The sequence below is a fragment of the Ciconia boyciana genome, chromosome 6 (genome assembly GCF_034638445.1).
Source record: "Ciconia boyciana chromosome 6, ASM3463844v1, whole genome shotgun sequence".
Lineage (NCBI taxonomy): Eukaryota > Metazoa > Chordata > Aves > Ciconiiformes > Ciconiidae > Ciconia > Ciconia boyciana.
Window position 1 is genome coordinate 5,097,262 of NC_132939.1, and position 22,090 is coordinate 5,119,351.

Sequence of the window (22,090 nt, forward strand, 5' to 3'; positions counted from 1 at the left end):
GTGGGGTATGCGCAACATTGCTGAGGGAGGATGTTCTACAGGAACAATGATTCAGCAGGGACATGCAGAGAATAACCCAGGCTTGCAAAGCCAGCTCACCAGGCCTTGAAAGTCAGCATCTTGTTTCTGGGAGCTTCATACGCTCAGTGTGTGCCTACCAATACGGCCTGTCTGCCTTGACCTGGTGATTTATACTACGTCACGTAAGTGAATTATTGTTATATTAGCAGCTATCGTGATCAACAACTCCAGGGTAAAGGCAGGCAGACAGTAGGTGTAAGCGAGGATGGGTAAACCCAAGAGGAAGCGTGTTTGTAATGCTGTTCCCCTTGTGCCTCATGGAAGACATATCGATGACCCAACGCACAAACAAAGGGATCATCAGAGTGTGCCAGGCATGCCCAAGCGTTTTGTCTGTGACTCGGACATGAATGGTACAACGTTCAATAGTGCAATGGCTAGCTTTGTTAGCATTTTGTATATTGTAAATCAAAGCAGCTTACTTCTCTCTTTCTCTCTCTCCTTAGTCCCCCAGCCCACAGACTAAGCAAGAATTTACCATATTGCTGTAAAAGAAAAGGGAAGGCTCAGGAGGTCTCTTATTCTTAAGTTTCAAACTGATGGTTAGAAAGCAGAGGAGCTAGTAAATCTGCTGAGGGTTTGGTGGCATAGGTTTGATCACGTTTAAACTGCAAAACTTTGACGTTTGTAAACGTCCAGTTAAAGGCAACATTAAAGACAACAGAGTTCTCTTGCTTTTGTGGCTTTGCCTACCAGCTACAATGTCCCACATCAGAGCGGGAGGGTTGGGAGGAGAGGAGAAAATCCATCTGAAATTTAGCAGCTTAAAAAAAAAAAACCCAAACGTTTATAATCAGCTTGAGAGCTCAGTGGATTTGTGAAATCGTTTGGGATTAACAGGCTATTGATTGCTAATAAAACAATATTTAGCTTTGTCTGATGAACAGCAATGGAAAAAGGTGTGGGCACCTTGTCAAACAAGACCCATTGAGGACGGATGATGGGTTAAGTGTGGGGGTCTGAGTGGCAGCGTGGGTGCCTGGTCTTCAAGGAGAACTTGTCAGTTGTTAGTAAGGCTGGTGAAAGGAAGGACGCCAGCGCCTGATGGCTGGGGTAGTATTGATGCAAGTTAGCTGACTAATCAGATTGAAAAAGTCCCATGGTATTTATGTCACTTTAATTTTCATCAAACAATTGGAGACGACAGGACTCTATTAAGAAGAGGTTGATCCAGAACTAAAGCTAAATAAATTAGGGTCTCAGTTTAATCAAATTATCCCTCTACCGGCCTTGGATTAACCGAGGGAGACAGCGTCGGTCTAGGCACTTTTCATTGGCTGATTTATTTATTTTTTTTTAAAGAAGCTGCTACAAAGAATGGGAGATTTAACACACATAGCTACTACTCATAATACCTCAAACAAGCACCTTTTAAAGAAGCAGTAATTAATATTTATCAGGAGAATTCGCAGTTTTATTGAAGGATATTTCCATTTTTACATTAGTTTCGTTCAGTGAAATGCACTGAAAATGAGGCAAAAAGCTGCCAACAGAAAAGCTGAAATGAGAGAACTTGTAACAAGCTGGCACAAAAATCAAAACACTAGCCTAATGCTACTTAATAATTTCTTGTTTGATTCACAATAGATAGTTTAGTTTACCTGCTTTAAAAATAATCTGATTGCACATTTACATTTTGCTATTGTTTACTTACATTATTTGTGCAGGGTAGATAATTCTTTTTCCTCCTTCCTACATTCTTTAGACCTCTGGGAGAAGCCTTTGCAGCAGCTAGATCATCTCTGAGAAAATAATTTTCCCAAGCTGTCTGGTATCTTCTCCTGCAGTTTTCATTAGAAGTTTACAGCAAGAGATAGTAACTATCTTTTCAATACTAATAACATGAAGAAATCCTGTGTTTATAGATCCTCTACAAAGATTTAACTGAACTCTTGCAATAAATCTTTCGAAACCTGGAACTCCTGAAAATATTCCCGCTCTGTGTGTTGTCAAAATCATTGTATAAGTCTCTCCAGTCTTCTAGATATAGAAATGAAAGTAAAATAGTACATGCTTTGCTGCAAGCAACTAACTGAATTCATCCCAGTTAGCTATGAAATATATTTTTGAAAAAATGCAATGTGATGGATACTCCCATCTTTGTTGGAAAACTGATCAAAAGTAAAAAGGCTTTTGCAAGAAAAGCAGTGTCAATGGATGTGATCTTATGCATGATTCTACTTTTTGATTTTTCTCTCTTTCTCTGACTTCTCCTAACTTGCTTTTGTCTGCTCATGATCATCAACATTGTTCCTCATTCCACTGGGGCAGTCACAACTTAGGGAAAGTGGAGCTGAACAAAGAAATATATTTTTGTTACATCCATCAAAATGGAGAGACTGGTCTGGGCTATGATCTAATGCACACTAAGGTAAATCATTTACACTGCATATGTAATAGACATGAGAAGTCTGACTGTCTTCTGTTGGTCCCTATTATCCTGTAATTTACAAAATTTCATATTCTTCCTCTACTTGCATTTCAGTTCCGCTCTTAAAAGACATTCTTATCAAGCCCTTGGAAATCTAGGCACTAAGCACTAGATTCCTTAAATAGCTATGAGAACATGTACTAATGTTCTTTTCGTTTATGATTTCTAAATTTTTCTTCAGCTATGATATTGCTGTTTTGGGATCAAACAATTTGATCCTTTTTTTTCTGGCACACTTCAAGTTTCCACTGTCTTCAGTCTGTTGCTCCTCATGAACACAGACCAGAGCTGCTTCTGGTGGACTTGATGTTCTCAGATGCTCAGCCCCTCACAAGAAGGGCTTTAGTTTCGAAGTAACTCATCTAGGTATTTACATCCAGTTTGCTAAATGCTTAACATCCACTGTTGTGACACTAAATATCTTGTAGATATTTAAAAAACATTACGTCCCAAATAGTTGCTTTTAAGGGTCTGGTTTTAATGCACAGCCCTCCTAGTTCCACTAGTTTGACCTGTTAGCTGAATGCCTGAATGCCACCAAATGCCTGTCCTCACTTGTTTTCTTACTGTGAATGAATAGAGATCATATATTTTCATGGTAGAGACATGGTCTAAGGTAAACACTTCACTTTACTTCAAATGGGGATAGGATTTCTTTTGTAGTTTATCTTTACGATCATTTACTCTAAGTCCAGGTATTTTTTTCCCTCTAGGAATGCAGATATTAACAGATAGAAAAGTCTGAATTACTTACAGATGCTTTCTCTGTGAACACTGGTTTACCCTTAAGATGCTTACAAGTACTTTTATCTGCATTTACCTTTTGGGCATCAACAGTGAAAGTAACTCTGAAGATCAGTGATTTTCTAAGCCTCTAAGTTTTTTTTTTGTTTGTTTAACTTTATCTGACTGGAGTTATCTCAGTTGGATCCCAGTGGTCTGTAGCACCTGAAACTGTCCCATGTTCCTGCTGCACAATGCACATTTTATGAGGCACTTCTGTAGGTGCATAAATATATTTGATCTCAAGGTAGTCTCACTTCTTTTTCTACACTGTAGATTTGCCCTAATTGCAGAGACTGATTTTGCTCAGTCCTTCACTGAAAATGGTCACTCGCAGTATTTGTACCAACAGTGCTACGTTTCTGGCTGTACATTCCTGCTATTTGCCGTTCCTCAAAGCTGCTGACTGAGTAGTGCTGAAGTGCACTGGTTTAACTAGCCTATCTGATAGGGACTAAACATCGGAGGAAAGAGAACCGCCCATCTAATCCGTTTGCTGATCCGATGCAAGAAAGTGGGGGAGAATGTGATATTTGTACTTCCTTTGCCTTCCTGACAGGTTGAGAAATGATGCTTTAATGTTAAAGCAGAGAAAACAGAGAAAGAATGAAAGGGACTGAAAGTTATTTGTGTAACGTACTGAGTCCCATATTTCGTACCATAACCCTAACCCTAGCTGCAGGGTGAGCTTTTGTTAAAAACAAAAAAAAAAGCCCTCAAACCAAACCAAACAAAACCCCCCAAATAAAAAAAAAAATCCCCACAAACCAAAACCTGCCCCTGCCCAGATGAAAAAATTCTGTTTTGCAGCCCCCACTTTCCTTTGGCAGCCTCTTCCAGCCCCACTTCAGCTGCAGATCTAGGCTTGCTTTCTCTCTCAAGCTTAAAGCTAACCCTACCTTCAGGGTGAGCCCTACACAGGGTCCCCTGGGCTTTGCCCAGATGTAAAATATCTCAGTCAGTGATCTTAGTTATATTAAGGGGAATACGGACATCATTTTATGAAACTTTTAAACTGACTGAGCATGGTGACTGAGTATGTAAATCCAGATTAGCAATTCTGCTTTCAATATCACTCATTTTTCCTGATGATAGGAATAAAAAATATTTTTTGACTACAGCTTGTTCCCTCTGTAGACTAACTGGCACTCAAATTTTCAGATTTATGTTTCATTTAAACCTTTCCAAGCTCTTAATTATTTTAATGGAGTCTAAATTCACCCTTCAGCTGAGAGGGTAATAAAGGTGTAAGGAGGTCACTGGCATTAACGGTGTTTTGCTTGCAGTGATGCCCCTCTGCAAAATGTGAGGTTTCTGTACCTCTTTCTGTCGCACCTATCACTGCTGCAGCTACGCTTTTCATTGCTGTGTGATGTTAGGAAGCGACAGCTTTGTGAGAATCTCCTCATTGCTACCCATCTTAAAGACTTAATGAAAAAGCCACTATCTGCTTTTAGACTGCTTGCTACAGTTTGCATCATGAATTTAATGAGAAATGCAACAAACTGGGATGGGAGAACTGAGCACAAGAGAGTATTTGCGATCATATTCTGTGCTTTTGGGAGTGTCATTCTTGGCACTTACATGTAGCAGGCTGGGTTGAGTGTCCAAGGGGAGTGGAGTGTAAACTTTCAGATGGTTTGGACTTTTTAGATAGAAAATGCTTTTGAAAAAATGTCTTCAGTCTTGAGTTTCATGGTTCTGTGCAGTTGTCTGTTCTGTTGGAGACCTTGAGTTGTTAAAATTGAAAAAAATATAACTCTGACTACATGACTGACTAAGAAGTAATTTGGTTTCCTCATATTAATTTTTAAATGTTTTATCTCCCTTTTTTCTAATATATTTTACACAGGGTAAAGTCATAGCCATTTAATAATAGTTTGCTCAAAAATGTTTTGTTTTCTGTGCAATTTCTATTAACATACTTTCTTTGCTTTTGAATAATGACAAGCACTGTGGGCACAAAAGATTGACGCAGGTAGAGAATAAAGTTACACGTGCTTGGAAATCCAGATGAAACAAAGCCCACAAGCGCTATGGGGATACCATATTTTGTGTGCGAACACCGTCTAACAGCCTCCTCAGTGTTGTGCTTCCAGATCTGGAAAAAAGTTTGAAATGCAGTAAAAAACTGGAAATATTTTGAAGTTTCTTCCCCTTGGCCTGGATTATGAAATAGTAATCCATTACACTGTAAATCTTCCTGTACCATGCAAATCCCTTTACAAGGATTAGGAGATTGTAACAAAGATGATCATATTTCAAGAGGTACCGGTTTAAGCTATACACTTCTGCTGCACGATTTCATACAGTCTTCACCCAACATGTTATATACGTACTGACCCAAATGAACAGGTGCTTTACATTTATTGAGAATCTTAATCCAAGCAATAATAAAGAAGAAGATTCGGTTACAAGGCTGTGCGGCACATTCAGTCTGTTGCTCTCCGAGTGGGCTCGACAATAGCTGAGGGTGTGCAATGGAGCAAAGACTATGCAATCAGTGACCCCTTGCCCCTTCACTGGGGGAGAATTTCAGTAAAACACAAAGAAGCTGCTGTTTCTGCTTTTGCTGCTATCAGCCCGGGCACTACTTACAGAGCAGTGCTGTTAAATCTATTTCTGTGATTAGCTGCTTGAGCAAGAGTCGAGGAAAAGTATCTTTTATCATTCTGTGTCACTTCTGTTTCTTTCATGGGATCGGACCCTACTTTGGGAGAATAAGGTAGAAGCATCTGACTTGCCCAGATTTCTTCTGTACATTAAGGGTATGCAGTATTTTGCCACCATTTTGCACTAGTTCTAATTCAATGAGTAGTACTGAGTTGCTATGTAAGGAAATTAAAAACAAATCCATGAGAAGCATTGGTTTACACCACTAGTAGCTGTCGTGGTTTAGCCCCAGCTGGCAACCAAGCACCACGCAGCCACTCACTCACCCTCCCCCCCCCCCCGATGGGATGGGGGAGAGAATCTGAAGAGCAAAAGTAAGAAAACTTGTGTGTTAAGAACAGTTTAATCATTGAAATAAAATAAAATAATAATAATAACAACAATAATAAATTGTAATGAAAATGAAAACAACGAGAGAGATAGAGAGAGGGGAACAAAACGCAAGAAAAAAACAAGTGATGCAACCGCTCACCACCTGCCGACCGATGCCCAGCCCGTCCCTGAGCAGCAATCGCTGCCCCCCGGCCACCTCCCCTCAGTTTATATACTGAGCATGACATACCCACAGATATCATTCCCTCAGCCTATGGGCCACCCCTCTAAAATGTCCGTTGAGTTCATTTAGTCCATGACTTTGGGTTCCATCTGTCATAACAGTCCTTCAGGGCAGGAGAGATGGTGTGTGGTGTTGGACTGTTGCATGCTGAAGCCAGTTCTGGTTCCATCACCTCTGCACTTTGCTCAGTTTCATCAAAGTTCATTCTCCATTAATCTGGGTGATTCTTACTGTAATACCATTGATATGGCAGATAGCCACCACAGAAATGATGGCATACAATGTTATATAGCAATTAACATAATACAGTTTAATTTATTGGCTATTCTCACCCAAAATCAAATCCCCTTGAGGTACACAGCGGACTTCCCCATCCTTCCACGTTATCCACCAAGTGCACCCAGGTCCCTGAGCAAAAGCAATCCCATGAATGGGTTTTCCTCTGCCCGAGGCAGGAGTAACCCACACTGTCTTTCCGAGCATGTTTTTTTATGTGCATTACAGGGACTTTATCGCCCTCCACAGTACGTAGAAGTTTTGACTGGGCAGGGCCAGCTCGATTGGCAGATCCCCTAGCGTTGACTAACCAGGTGGCCTTTGCTAAATGGGTATCCCAATGTCTGAATGTCCCAGCACCCATTGCTTGCAGCGTAGACTTTAACAGCCCATTGTATCGTTCGATCTTCCCAGAGGCTGGTGCATGATAGGGGATGTGATACACCCACTCAATGCCATGCTCTTTGGCCCAGGTGTCTATGAGGTTGTTTCGAAAATGAGTCCCGTTGTCCGACTCAATTCCTTCGGGGGTTCCATGTTGCCATAAGACTTACTTTTCAAGGCCCAGGATAGTGTTCCGGGCGGTGGCATGGGGCACAGGATATGTTTCCAGCCATCCGGTGGTGGCTTCCACCATTGTAAGCACATGGCGCTTGCCTTGGCGGGTTTGTGGGAGTGTGATATAATCGACCTGCCAGGCCTCCCCGTATTTATGCTTCAGCCATCGTCCTCCATACCACAGAGGCTTTAACTGCTCGGTTTGTTTAATTGCAGCGCATATTTCACATTCAGGGATAACCTGTGCAATAGTGTCCATTGTCAAGTTCACCCCTCGATCACGAGCCCATCTATATGTTGCATCTCTTCCTTGATGGCCTGAGGTGTCATGGGCCCCCCGAGCTATAAATAATTCACCCTTATGTTGCCAGTCCAGATCCACCTGAGCCACTTCCATCTGAACAGCCTGATCCACCTGCTGGGTGTTTTGATGTTCTTCAGTGGCCTGACCCTTGGGTACGTGAGCATCTATGTGACATATTTTTAAAACCAGGTTCTCTACCCGGCCAGCAATATCTTGCCACAGTGCGGCAGCCCAGATGGGTTTGCCTCTGCGCTGCCAGTTGTTCTGCTTCCTTTGCTGCAACCACCCCCACAGGGCATTTGCCACCATCCATGAGTCAGTACAAAGTACCGGCCACTTTTCTCGGTCAGCAATGTCTAAATCCAGCTGGATGGCTTTCACCTCTGCTAACTGACCTTCTCCTTCAGCATTTTCTGTGACTTGTCATATAGAACTCCGTACAGAAGCCTTCCACCTCCGATGTTTTCCTACAATACGACAGGACCCATCAGTGAACAGGGCATATTGCTGCTCATTTTCTGGTAGTTTATTGTACAGTGGGGCCTCCTCAGCACGCGTCACCTCCTCCTCTGGTGATATTCCAAAATCTTTGCCTTCTGGCCAGTCCATAATGACTTCCAAGATTCCTGGGCGACTGGGGTTTCCTGTTTGAGCCTGTTGTGTGATCAGTGCAACCCACTTACTCCATGTAGCATCAGTTGCATGAAGTATAGAGGGGACCCTCCCTTTGAACCTGCAGTTGGGGTGCCAGGAGAAGCTGAGCTTCAGTACCAGCCACTTCATATGCTGCCAATATCTCTTTCTCTGTTGGAATATAGCAGGCCTCGGATCCTCTTGTGTCCTCGACTCCAAAACCCTGGGGGTCGATCTCGACTCTCCGCTAGTGCTTTCTGCCAGAGGCTCCGGGTAGGGCCATTCTCCCCACTGCAGTGTAGAGCACATTTTTTACATCTTGCCCTGCCTGGGCTGGCCCAAGGGCTGCTGCATGAACTGGTTAATTTGTTCAAAGGCTTGATGTTCCTCAAGGCCCCACTTGAAACCTTCTTCCGGGTCACTTGATAGAGAGGGCTTACGATCAGATTGTGATTTGGAATATGCATTCTTCAAAAACCCACAACGCCTAAGAAAGCTTGTGTTTCCTTTTTACTAGTTGGTGGAGACATAGCTGTTATTTTGTTGATCACATCCGTTGGGATCTGATGACATCTATATTGCCATTTTATTTCTAAAAACTGGATCTCCTGTGCAGGTCCCTTGACCTTACTTTGTTTTATGGCAAAACTGGCTTTCAGGAGGATTTAGACTATTTTCTTCCCTTTCTCAAAAACTTCTTCTGCTGTGTTGCCCCACGCAATGATGTTATGGAGCCTCACCCTGTTCCAGTCCCATCTGGATCAGTCCATGGCAAATGGCAGGGCTGTGTTTCCACCCCTGGGGTAGTCGATTCCAGGTGTACTGAACGCCCCTCCAAGTGAAAGCAAACTGTGGCCTGCACTCTGCTGCCAAAGGGACTGAGAAGAACGCATTAGCAATATCAGTTGTGGCATACCATTTGGCTGCTTTTAACTCCAGTTCGTATTGAAGTTCTAGCATGTCCGGGACAGCAGCACTCAGCAGTGCCGTGACTTCATTCAGGCCACAATAGTCCACTCTTAGTCTCCACTCTCCATTAGACTTTTGCCCTGGCCATACGGGACTGTTAAAGGGTGAGTGAATCTTGCTGATGACTCCTTGGCTCTCCAGTTGACAAATCAGTTTATGGATGGGAATCAGGGAGTCTCGGTTGGTGCGATATTGCTGCCAGTGCACTGTTGTGGTAGCAATTGGCACCTGTTGTTCTTCGACCCTCAGCAACCCCACAACAGAAGGGTCCTCCGAAAGACCAGGCAAGGTGGACAGCTGTTTAATTTCCTCCATCTCCAAGGCAGCTACACCAAAAGCCCACCGGTACCCTTTTGTGTCCTTGAAATACCCTCTCCTGAGGCCGTCTATGCCAAGGATGCACGGAGGCTCTGGGCCAGTCACAATGGGGTGCTTTTGCCACTTGTTCCCGCTTAGGCTCACTTCGGCCTCCAATGCAGTTAGCTGTTGGGATCCCCCTGTCACTCCAAAAATGCAGATGGGTTCTGCCCCTGTATAGCTTGATGGCATTAGGGTGCACTGTGCACCGGTGTCTACTAGAGCCTTATACTCCTGTGGGTCTGATGTGCCAGGCCATCGAATCCACACAGTCCAGCAAACTCGGTTGTCCCTTTCCTCCAGCTGGCTGGAGGCAGGGCCCCTGTAGTCCCCGTCATAGTATTTGTTACCCACTTCTTGTAAAAATGAGTCAGGAGTTCCTTCATTAAAATCAGGAGTAAGATCAGTCCTTTTGCTCTGTCTGGGGAACTGTCCACTGGAAACTGGAGCAGCAATTTTCCTGGAAGAACCCCCATTTGTGATTGTTTTTCCTTGCAACTCACGTACCCGTGCCTCTAGGGTCGAGGTAGATTTTCCATTCCACTTCCTCATATCCTCTCTGTGGTTACACAGACAAAACCACAGGGTGCCCTGTGGTGTGTACCCTCTATATCCTCTCTCTTGAGCAGAAGAATGCAGATTGCTAATAGCTGAGATACTGATCCATACAGGTGGAGAGTAGGACCTATTCTCTTTGAGTTGCTGGACCTCCTGGGACAGTTTCTTCACAGCCGAGATGAGGAAGGAAGAGATACTTTCTTCGTATTCCCATATTCCCGGCTAGCCACTTCATCCACCATTGGTCCCTCTTCATCTTTCCAGGTCAGTATTGCCAATGAGTTGGCATACGATGCTGGTGCACTCTGTACCAATTTCCGCCACGTGGGTCATGTGCGCTGGACTTCATCTGGATCTTTGGATAACTGCTCGTTGTCCAGGTCACCATAAATCACCTCCAGCACAGCTAATTCCCTCAGGTACTGCATACCTCTCTTCATGGTGGTCCACTTGCCTGGGTGATATAGGACGTCTTCCTTGAAGGGATACCTTTCCTTCACACCTGACAGGAGTCGCCTCCAGAGGCTGAGGGCGGGTGCCCCTTTTCCAATCACTTTGTCAATGCCCCTTCCCTAGAAAGGGATCCCAGCTGTTTGGCTTCCTTACCCTCTCATTCCAGGCTACTGGCCCTCATAGAAATCAGAGATTGTAATCCAGACAAGTAAATTTAGACTTTCAGGTTTCCTTCTTGAATTCTGCATCCCCCTCCTTTTTTTTCTTACCAATCAATTCAAATCTCTATATTTTTATATTCAGCAAAGACCACTGAATTTGCACTCTAAAAAGGAGATTAGAATCTGACCCTTGGTTCCACCCCTCCAGAAATGACCAAAAACTGCACTGATGAAGGTAATGGTGGTGGTCCCCCTGTTGAGCCACAGTTGACTATCATGTACTAACCAGCACTCGCTACCTCCACTTACGCCGAGTGCTACATATCAAGATTGAGTGTTGTTGCAGATTAAGCCTTTGTAAAATAAATATAATGTAGAATAGTTTCTTATGAAAAACAAGATTGGAGATGAAAAGGGAGGAGACTATTCTCATGTCTGCCCTGGCAAGTAGTGCGGTACAGCAAGTGTAGCAAAACAATTGGTGCTGAAAACCCAGTACCTGGGTGCTTCAAGATTTGGGCTAGCTGTAGTTTGGTCCTGTGACCTGGAGTCCTGGAGTGATCTGGTAGTTTCATTTAAAAAAGGAAGCTATCTGATGTGTTGTGAGACCATGCTGTGATGTGGACCAAAGCATGGGAAGTGGGGGAGTTTGGCAAATCTGCTTGTAAAGCACACGTTGGATCTCCTGATCTGAAGTGCCAATGATGAGGCACCCTAACTTTGCCAACCAAATGGGTGAAGAAAAAAGGATTATTTTTAACCTTCTCACAGATATCTGATTTGATCAAAAAGTACAAGATGTTATTTAAAAATTACCGTAACTCTTTGCAAGGCTGGATCATTTGGTTTATTAATTTGACATACATAAATCCATGTATGATGCCTAAGAAGGTGCAGTTTCTAACAGCAGTGATGAGATACGGCAGTTTTCTTAAGTACGTCATATTAGGAAACAGACTGTACCCTTGTTCAGTTATGAGATGCTGCACAAATACCATATTCAGCCATCTGATTCAGACCAGTGCTAACAGCATGCACAGCACACCTCTGTTCTTGCAATTAGTAGTCATATAAGGTGCTCAGGTTCAAGGTGAAACAGCAGTTTTATTATTTTTGGAAGTATTTGTAGTAGCACAGATGTGAATTTATACACTTCGACAGTACAAATTGGAAAAGTTCTAGCTTTGACATTTCCTCCAGCACGTGCTACTTAGGAACACCATGCAAACCAGTGGAAAGGCACTCTTTGGTTCTGAAGAGATGTACGTTTCTGCCAGGCACAAAATGATGTGAGAAAATGAAGGAGATTTGGTAACCTGCCTACAATGTCAAACACTATCTCCTTCGGATGATGAGCCTCAAGCTTTGTTTTTCTGTATCTTTTTTTTTAAGACACTTTTAACTTCTGCATTTGAATGGGGCCCTCAGTTCTAAAAGTCTGTTGCTGAACTTTGTTTAAAAGTCAATGTGCATGTGTTATTTCCTTTAACTCACCCATCGCAGCCACGCTATTTATAAGAAACAGAAACCTGGCTGCCAGCCACCTGTCAAGCGCACAAAGTACGATTTCACCTCCAAGCAGAAATAATCTCTTATATTTTAGGCTGGCTGAGGGTCTGACCCTTTATCCATCTGCCTGGCTTTCCCTTCTGTGAGGCTACCAGGCATTACTAGCAGGGGCTGCCTCAGTGAGGGGCGTGCAGGTGTGTGCAGGTTTTGGCTGGGATAGAGTTAATTTTCTTTATAGTAGCTAGTATGGGGCTGTTTTGGATTTGTGCTAAAACAGCGTCGATAACACAGAGATGTTTTAGTTGTTGCTAAGTAATGTTTGCACTAGTCAAGGGCTTTTCAGCTTCCCCTGCTGTGCCAGGTGCAGAAGAAAATGGGAGGGGGCACAGCCAGGACAGTTGATCCAAACTGCCCAAAGGGCTGTTCCATACCATATGGCGTCACGTTCAGTATATAAAGCTGGGGAAGAAGAAGGAAGGGGGGGACATTTGGTGCGATGGCATTTGTCTTCCCAAGTAACAGTTTTGCATGATGGAGCCCTGCTTTCCTGGAGATGGCTGAACACCTGCCTGCCCATGGGAAGTAGTGAGTGAATTCCTTGCTTTGCTTTGCCTGCGCACACGGCTTTTGCTTTCCCTTTTAAACTGTCTTTATCTCAACACATGAGTATTCTCACTTTTACTCTTCTGATTCTCTCCCCCATCCCACTGTGGGGGAGTGAGCGAGCGGCTGCGTGGGGCTTAGATGCCGGCTAGGGCTAAACCACAACAAGGTGGAAGCAGAGCTGACAGGCAAGCTGCAGCCTCGCCCTGCTCCACGGCTCGGCCCCCACAAGATGGCGCCGCCCCCGGCCCCCCTCACTGCGGCGACGAGCCGTAGCCCCGCCGCCGCTCCCGCGCGTTTGAAAAATAACGGTCGGGGCCGCCAGTAACGGTGACGCCCTTCCCCGCGACCGGAGGGCCCCGCCAGGGGGCGCGCTGCCCTCTTGGGCCCGCCCCCCTGGGCTGACGTAGGCGGGTGGGGCGGGGCGGCCGCCCGGAAGCGGCGCACGTGTGGCGGCGGCGGGGCCATGGGTTCCCGGGCGGCGGGCGCGGCTCCTGCGGGTGGGTACCTGGGCGCGCGCCGCCCCCCTTCTTCTTCTTCCTCCTTCTCCTTCTTCTTCCCTTCCTTCTTCTTCTTGCCCCCCCCCCCTCCCCCCCTCCCCCGTCAGTAATGGTCCCCTGCTGTGGGCTCCACAGGGGCCGGCGGGCCGCCCGCCGAGGAAGAGATGCCCGAGCTGTCCGACGGCGAGGAGGCCTGGGAGGAGGACGAGGAGGAGGAAGGCGCCGCCGCCGCCGAAGGCCTGCGGACCCGCTGTCTCTTCTGTGACAGGTGGGGCGGCGAGGGGACCCCCGCGGGCCGCGGTCTGCTGTCGTTGTCCCTGCGCGCCCCGCCCGGCCCAGGGACCTCTTGAGGCGCGGTCGTAGCCGTGGAGCCCCTTGGAGAAGGGGGCTGGGGTGCGAGCACCCAAACTCAGCCTGCGGGAGGCAGCCACGTCAGAAAAACAAGTAATACGTAGTTTGCAACAGCGCTCTGTAGCTTGTTGATCTTCTGTACGGCCTCTCTAGAGCCAAAGGGCTGTTAAATCCCGACTAAAGGAGGGAGAAGTAACGTGGAAAGCAGATAATTGCCCTCTCCGCACCCTGAAGCAGTGTGGAAGTTTCTCTCTCGAGTTCTGTCATCGTTTCCCATCGTCAGGAAATAGATGAGGATTTTTATTTTGATGCAGCAGATCTAGCTGGCCAACTCGCCTCGTGTATGTGTGGTTCTTAGATTTCGGGTTTAATGCTGCCTTTGCTCTCAGGGAGTTTTTGGAAGTTAACAGGGTTTGTTGTTTTGTCAAACAAATTTTTTTGTGTTTATTACCTTTTGTGGCAAAATGTTTTGCCAACAGGGTAAAAGCTTCTTTGTGAGGTCTGCGAGTAAGCAGGTGCCTGTTCATCCTTTCTCAAAGGCAAAAATAATGTGTTCTGAACCCATGGCCTAGCAGGTTGGAACAGAGCGTATAAAACTCGTAAGAGTGTTACAACTTCTAAATGTGTTAATACTGCATATTTAATAATTCATTATTTACAGGTTGTTTAGTTCTGCTGAAGGTGTATTCTCCCACTGCAAAACAGAGCATCAGTTTGATGTTTGTGATGTGATCAAGAAACATGGTAAGTTTTTTTCCATGACTTGTCATTTCTTTCTGTGTATCAGCGTCTCGTTTAAAATAAATTGCCAAGATTAGCTTGTTTCTGATTTCCTGGTTGTAGCTGAAGATTCCAAGATTGAACAAGATCAGGTACTGTAGAAAAATGCTTGTATGTTATCTTTATGCTGGCCATTTCCCGTATGCTTTATCTACTGGTAAAGCTCTCGACTAGTACCTAAAGTAAGATTGATCTCTGCTGGCTTGTGCTGAGTCCTGCCTGCTTGATCGACCTGAGCCAGCCCACTGCATGCTGGAGTGAGAGCCATTTACCTGATCTAGTGGGAACCCTTGCCCGACTAGTGATACTGTTGTGGGGCTCCGGAGCTTAGCAGAGACCAAACTGGATGTATCCACCAAGGGGTCAAGTAACTGGGCTGTACTGCTGGTCTCTTTTAAGAGGCTGTTTGCAGTCTTCACTTATGTTCCCTCAGGTGATTGTAGGAAGGTATACTCTCCAACATCTGTTTCATTCTTTCCAAGTGAAGTGTAAGGTTGGCTTTCACATGAAGCAGCCATCTGTTTAGACCAAGATGGTGACTGAAGGAAGGTACATATAGGAGGATGTATGTGAAGTGGGGGTGGCTTTGGAAGAGTTAGGCAAGTGCAGAACTACTGAGCCTGAAGTCCATATCTTACTGCATATAGTGGAAAGCTGGAAAGCAGAGAAAGGGGAACAGTGTTGGAGAAACACAATTTTAAGAGTGTGTACTAAAAAGGAGAGAACGATAAGGGCATGGGAACCACACGAAGCGTTTTGAAATCTGCATGTAAAATTGTAAGATCTGGTCTGTTTTCTGTATAAAATTCAACAGAAAGTATTTTGGGTTTATGTAGTATCCTTGCTGTTCTTGAGGAGACTACATAATTGTATTTAAACTACTGTTATTTCTGAGCAAGGTGGTAGTTTTAAATCCATATTGGTGTGTATTCTTGATAAGTAGCATAGTCAATTGCAATTTACAACTAGGATCAATTTGTAGTTTATTAAGCAGAAAGCTAAAATTATGAACAAAGGAGCACAACACCTAAAATATCAGCAAAGTAGCTAGTAGGAGATAAATGTGGCTGTCCTGATGTAGTTGCTTGCCAGATGAATGAAATCCCTGTTCATAAGCCACATTCCATTCTTAATTTGCAGCAAATGTATTTGTCCTGAGGGTGAGAATTTCCTGGTTTAGTCCTAAAGAGAAGAAAAATGTAAATGGCAAACTTAAGACAGGAAGACTGCACTAGATAATGATGTACACCCCAAGGGGAGCTGGCCAATTGAACAAGTAATTGGTATTCATATAATTGTAAAATGCTTGTAGGTTTTCTCTAACGCAAGCACTCTCTTTTTTTTTTTTCTTCTCCTTTCTTTGTTTCCAGGACTTGATTTTTATGGATACGTTAAACTAATAAACTTTGTTAGATTAAAGGTAGGTGTGCCACATACTACTTCTGTAATCTATGTCTGGAGAATGGGAAATCAAAATGCTGTGGTTTCAATTTGTCCTTTTTTAATAACTGTATGAAATTTTGTATTATATTTCTAGAAATAAGAAATTACAGGAATTAAAATAGCTATTGATTGGTTTATTTAGGTGTGAAGTTGTTTTCATTTTAAATATATTTAACTAATGTGAGTGTTACTGTTTCCAGAAGAGGATGTTCAGACTTGCAAAAAGCCCATGCTATGCAGTATCGTGTTGTTTTGTTAATTCATCTTGGCCTTTGACTCTGCTGTCTCGCTCCAGTAATGGGTTCACTTCTTGGCAACTGAAGTTTCTCAGTCCTCGTATGCGTGTTGGTGCAAAAGACTCTTTCCTGGGGTTATGAGCTGACCAGACCCCTACTGCGCTGTTAGTAAGGACACCCCCTGCTCCCTTAGGTCACAGAACCTAAAATTAATCTCTGCTAAAGTCATACCAGAAGCAGGAAAGCTGATGGGAACCTACAGTTTTAAGTTAGGCCTGGGTGTATTTTGTGTATTCTGTGACTTGGAAGTGTGTTCTTTGGTTGTTCCCTAAAAGTTGAGGTTTAGACTTAATACTATCTTATGTAATTAAGCATTTTTACTTTACAAATCTTTACTTAAACATTCAAATAGTTATTTAAGGCATAACTAGCTATGCAGAGTAAACACAGAAATGGAAAAATCGAAGTCCAGAATCTGACCTCTCCTTTTCTGACGAAGTATTAACTGGCTGGATGCAAACAGGAGAGAATATAGCATTTCTGAAATATGTCCCTACAGCGCTGTTCGTGTAAAAACACTTTGCACAATGAGTCTCTTGCCTTTATTGATTAGCCCTGTTGTAAGCTATGGGTCTGACACAGTCAAACACCCGAGTAAACTTGGCTCCTGATGGCAGTGTAATACTAAAAGTATCCTTCAGTGTCTATCAGCCTGCTGGGCTTTACTGCTTGTACTGAATTTACTGCTTCTACTGAATTCCTTGATCCTGTAGCTTCCTGGGCTTTGGACCCAGACTAGCTCATAGGTGTAGTTTTATGCTGTTCTCTGGTCACCATGGTTGTAGTGTCAGTATGCTAAGGTGAGTACTTGTTGTCAGAGCCACTGTTCTTGCTAGTCCTGCCTTAAAGTAGTGTCTTTCTCAGCCTTTGCTACAAAGCTACTTTAATAGTACCCTGTTTATTTTAATGGATGGAAGAACAGATCATTGCCTTATTTTCTTCAATGAAATTGAAAGGCTGGTGTTGTCAAAGAAACATGGCTTACTTGCTCTTCTCCTTCTATCTAGAAACCAACAGCAGCATATTTGAGTTCTCTCAGCAGCCCACTGCCTTGGGAAGGAGAGGAATATTTGAAACCGGAGCTAGAAGATGATCTCCTACTTCAGTTTGGTAAATAAATAGGTTTCAGTATGACTGTTCTGCGTTGTGGGCTAAATGCGGTATTGGCAGAGTTCATGTCATATGAAGCATCATCACTATTCAATTGACTTAGGTACATGAGAAAGTCCACATAGTAGCTGAAGTTATGACATTAAGTCACGCTCTGAAATTTTTACCACATGTTAGATGTTGGTTTTTAATGGCTGAGATTTCCGTAGCCCTGTTTTATTATCTGCATTCACTTACTGCAAACATGATGTTCATAGCGGAGATGCTGCGTGTAGTAATTAAGCAGGCCAAAAGAGGCACTCTACCCAAACTTCATTGGAAGATTTATGAAGCTTTTAAAGCTTGTAAATGTAGGTATTTAAAATTAGATGCATTCGTTAAAAAATGTGTGCTGTAAGGAGCAAGTAATTTGCCTTGTTGAAAACATCTTTTATACAGGGTCTATTTTGGACCAACCCCGTGTGAGATAACTACAGTTGCATAGAAGAGTTCTGCTTCTTTAGCAGTTCAAGCAATCTGTACAAGCAGCCTTAGTTTCTCTCTCATGACAGTTCATCAGATGGCCTTGAGAGAATTCAGTTTGACTTTTGAACTTACTTTTGCTGCCCGTGATCCTCCCACTCTCTTCCTATTTTGTGCTTGATTGTACATCTTTACTTCACCTAAACCATAAGGTACTTAGGGCTTGTGGATTTTTTCTTTTCTGTTGTCGTGGTTTAACCCGGCAGGCTGCAAAACACCACGCAGTCATGGGATGGGGGAGAGAATCGGAACATCCGTACAGTCTGGAATGCAGTTTTGCCCTTTTCTAAGTGAGCCCTGCTGCGTGATAGCAGGGATGATGCGTGGTAGAGGACGTTGGTTGGTTACTTCAGGGATTTCATGCTTCGCTGTATCAGCTCCTGCCTAATGTGTGCTCTTTGCCCAAATTGTAGACTTTTGAGATGCTTTGAGGTGCCGTTGCAGTTGCTAAAGGGTTATGGGGGTGATCTGAACCTCTGAAATCTTAAGTATCTGTGCTTTGTTTCGGTCCCATGGGCCAAAGAGTCAGTCTTCCATGATTAAAAGGAATAGATATATGGTTTTTTAAAATGAAGTCTTTTGCTCAATAAGCTGGCAGTCACTTCTTACTATATCCAAAAACACAGTAGCACCATTTTTTTATCCACTGACATCTGTTGAAATCACCAGCTGAATTTAGCAAGAGGTGAATAGGACCTAGTGCTGAGTCTGAGTTTTGGTAGTTAAAAAGCAATGTTTCATCTAGATTCATTCTGCTTATGCTCTTTTGAGTTTTGAGTGTTCATAAGCTTTATAAAAGCCCAAGGAATTGGTTTGAAAATTAAGAGTTACTGTCTAATTATTAAGAAATTTTAAGTTTATATACCTTCTTACCTTTTATCATTACTGTTAACAGCCCTTTTGGCCTCAGAATAACATAACTGGAAAAACAGAGGATAGGACTGTAACTATATTACATTCTAAACCTCATGTCTCTTTTATCAATAATCAAACACTGGTATTTAAAGAAGCCTGAATTCTGGATTTGTTTGCTTTGTTAACTGAGAGCTTGCTTCTAGCATACTTGCTTTTACTGAGTAGTATTGTTTTCTGTGGTTAGTCCTATCAAATTCAGCGATGCTGCTTGTAGAACAGACTACTTTTACAAGTCGTTCAAAGACAGAAATAGCAACACTGAAAACATCACATGTTTATGAGCTGCTGTGAAGCAACATGTGACTGGTAGGTGGTTTTTTTTCTCTCCATTTCATCAGATATAGAAGATCTTTGTGAACCTGCAAACGTTTTGCCTTCTAATGGTTTAAATGATACCATGATGCTCCTTGAACAATTAAAACATGCAGAACACAGAGCAAGACTCGCAGAAGCAGCCTTGGCTAGAGCACAAGATGATCTTCAAAAAATGAAGTAAGTGTTTGAACTGAAGTTTTGGGGTTTTTTATTTGATGTGTTTTAGGTGAGATGAGGTGTTCAGGTTTAAAGACCAACAAATTCAACTAGGTAGAATATTCAACTAGGCAATACAGCTCATGACTTGTGTTGGAACTGTAGGTTTGACTTTTATCATGTAGATGATTAGTAAACGTCTTGTAGATGATTAGTAAAAACTGCACAAAACCTGGACAAATTGAAAGAGCAAAGTGTGCTTATTTAGCTTTCCTAAGCATATGGCCCAGAAACATGTATTTTGTTTCAGACCACTCTTTGTTTTTCAGACACTATTCCGTTAGTCCTTTAGATATCAACTTAAACATTGAAGACGTACACAATGGAGAAGAGGGAGGTATTTGCAAATTAAATACAGGCCTCTAAACATTTTCGGAGATGGCTCCAAACAATGATTGTTAGTAGAATCCCGTTTGGAGAAACCCTCAGTGAAATTAATAAACCAACTTTTCAGCTACTTTTATTTTCAGTCTCAGGTGTGGGTTCTGTTAGTAAGAACATTCAGTGTATCGCAATCAGGAATCAGGACGTCGCCATAGCTGTACATGCTACTTCTAAATCTTGAGGTCTTCAAAATATGGATTGATGATGCTCATGGATAAAATGAGAATATAAACTTCTTTTTGGGTTACATAGGATTAAATCCTGTACAGGCGTGTCATTTCAAGATCACACTGATTGGGCACTGAAGAACTGAAATTGTATTTAAGAGACTTGGAAAAATAATTCATGTTCTTTTGTGGAAAAGTAAAGCGACAAAAACCTTGTTTTGTAAAATACATTTGAGGGTTCGTTGTATGTTTTGAGGGTACACACTTGATGTTGTTAGTAACTAAGTATACCAAAATAAATTCATGTATTCAAATCCTATCAGCTGTGAACAATTATGTATGTCAAAAATGAACAGTTTTGTCTTCAACTGGGTTTAACTTTTGCAAATTGTACTTTATAGCATACAGCAGTTTTGATATCTCTGTGTACATTATGCATTAATTAATCATAAGCAATAAGAATGAAAGGAATTTGTCACTGTACTTGGAAAACTTGGGGTTTTTTCTGTGTGTCTTGTCTTACTCTTGTTCCCTTCTTTTTCATTTAAAAGAAAGAAAAACCTTTTCAGGTCATCAGTTGCAATTTCTTTTCAGCTCTGTAAACTTCAATCAGGCTTGTATAGATTTCTTTTTGAGGTTAGTATATCAAATTATCTGCTGTTGTAAAAGGGAGCCTTTAATTTTTCTTTATCAGTCCAGGCTCTTCAATTCAGCAGGGATCGGCTGGCATCAAAAATAGTCAGTTGTAGGTCTGATGAAGCAGCACAGTTTTAAATTGTAGACAGATGAACCAGTTGCATTGTGGTAGTCTACATGCTGTAATTCAGTCATACTGATTCATGCTGGAGGTTACTCCACTGAGAGAGACCTATCTACAGATGTTTCCTTTCGGGTAACCCTATGCAAAATAAAGATAGCTTGGAAGTCTGATGTGGAGCAAAAATAGAGTACAGGACCTTAATGTACAGCAGCCTGTTTTTTCTATTGTTTCCTGTCATGGAAATAGGTTTATACCGGTATTTAGCAGGATGGTTGGTTGACTTCAACTTCTGGAGTGAAAAAAGCTAGATCCAGGAGCTTTCTCATGCTATACCTATCTACAGAGACTTCTTGGGAGACTAAGTAACTGTAGCTTCTTTCAGTTGCAGCATGATTGCATTATGCAGGTCTTGCTCTCTAAGACGTGGAAAAAATATTTTAGGTTTTTTAATGACTACCTGTTCAGGATCGGTCATGCAGCTCCCTAGGGGTTGTTGCCTTCTGAGCCCAGGAGTAATAGTATGAGGATGCTCACTAGTGGAGTATGAAATAATTTCTGTGGAAATGTTTTTCCAAGTTTGCTAGACTGAGTAGACTTGTAGAATTATTGAAAGGGGTACAAAGCAAAGACAGGTAGCTGGAGGCCTGGCAACCTTTTGTTTCCCCCCCACAAATGGTCATAGTTCTATAAATCATGTCACCTCTAGCATTTGATGTAACTTAGAGATTTAACAGCATGGCTTGTATATCCTGAGTTTTTTAATCTGTCCCCTGTTTAGAGATGATGGCTCTTGTTTTTACTTACCTCCTTTTTTTCTTGATTAAAAAGACAGGAGGGCAGCTCTGTCCCTAGAGTTTGTTCGGTAATTGTGTTGCATGCGTAGGCTGGAGGAACTATTGGCTGAATCAATTTTAAATAATTTAAATTTAAAATTGGGTTTAAATCTTACAAAATGCTAATCATACTTACTTGTATGTCATAGAATCTATTTTTTGTAAGTTTCAATTTTTATAATTTTGATATTTATCTAAAAGTAAGGAAAATGCAAACTGCCATGGTAAAGAGCAATATTAAAAATAAGATCCAGACCATACCTGTATGTCAGCAAGCATAGGAAGTTTCTGATATTGACAAACTTTTAATATGAATTGCCTAACCACCTTCTCTTCCCCATCCAAACTAGTTAAGCAGAGAAGTATTTGGCATGTCAGGACTGAAAGGGTATTTTAGTTTTTATTGTTCTGTAAGGATGGTACTGGTAATGAGATGTTACCTACAGCTGCTATACATTAAGTTCCTATTTAAGAAAGTATGATGGCTGTTGAAGGTGAGCTTTGGCTGCTTTGGGGTGGTCTAGGATGCAAGTTTTGTTGATGTTGGACTGTAGACCTCGGAGGAATATTGTCTGGCTGAAGCATGTTTGCTT

General features: G+C 42.7%; 1 protein-coding gene across 1 annotated transcript in view; it reads left to right on the top strand.

The window, feature by feature from the left end:
- The first annotated feature begins 13,320 nt into the window (after window positions 1-13,320).
- Window positions 13,321-22,090, top strand: part of PRMT3 (protein arginine methyltransferase 3) — a 70,515-nt gene continuing 61,745 nt past the window's right edge. Inside the window, exons 1-6 of the mRNA XM_072864854.1 lie at window positions 13,321-13,405; window positions 13,541-13,673; window positions 14,418-14,500; window positions 15,907-15,956; window positions 17,283-17,385; window positions 19,161-19,314. Of these exons, the coding sequence (XP_072720955.1) occupies window positions 13,372-13,405; window positions 13,541-13,673; window positions 14,418-14,500; window positions 15,907-15,956; window positions 17,283-17,385; window positions 19,161-19,314 (557 nt within the window). The 5' untranslated portion in view covers window positions 13,321-13,371. The remainder of the gene's footprint in view (window positions 13,406-13,540; window positions 13,674-14,417; window positions 14,501-15,906; window positions 15,957-17,282; window positions 17,386-19,160; window positions 19,315-22,090) is intronic.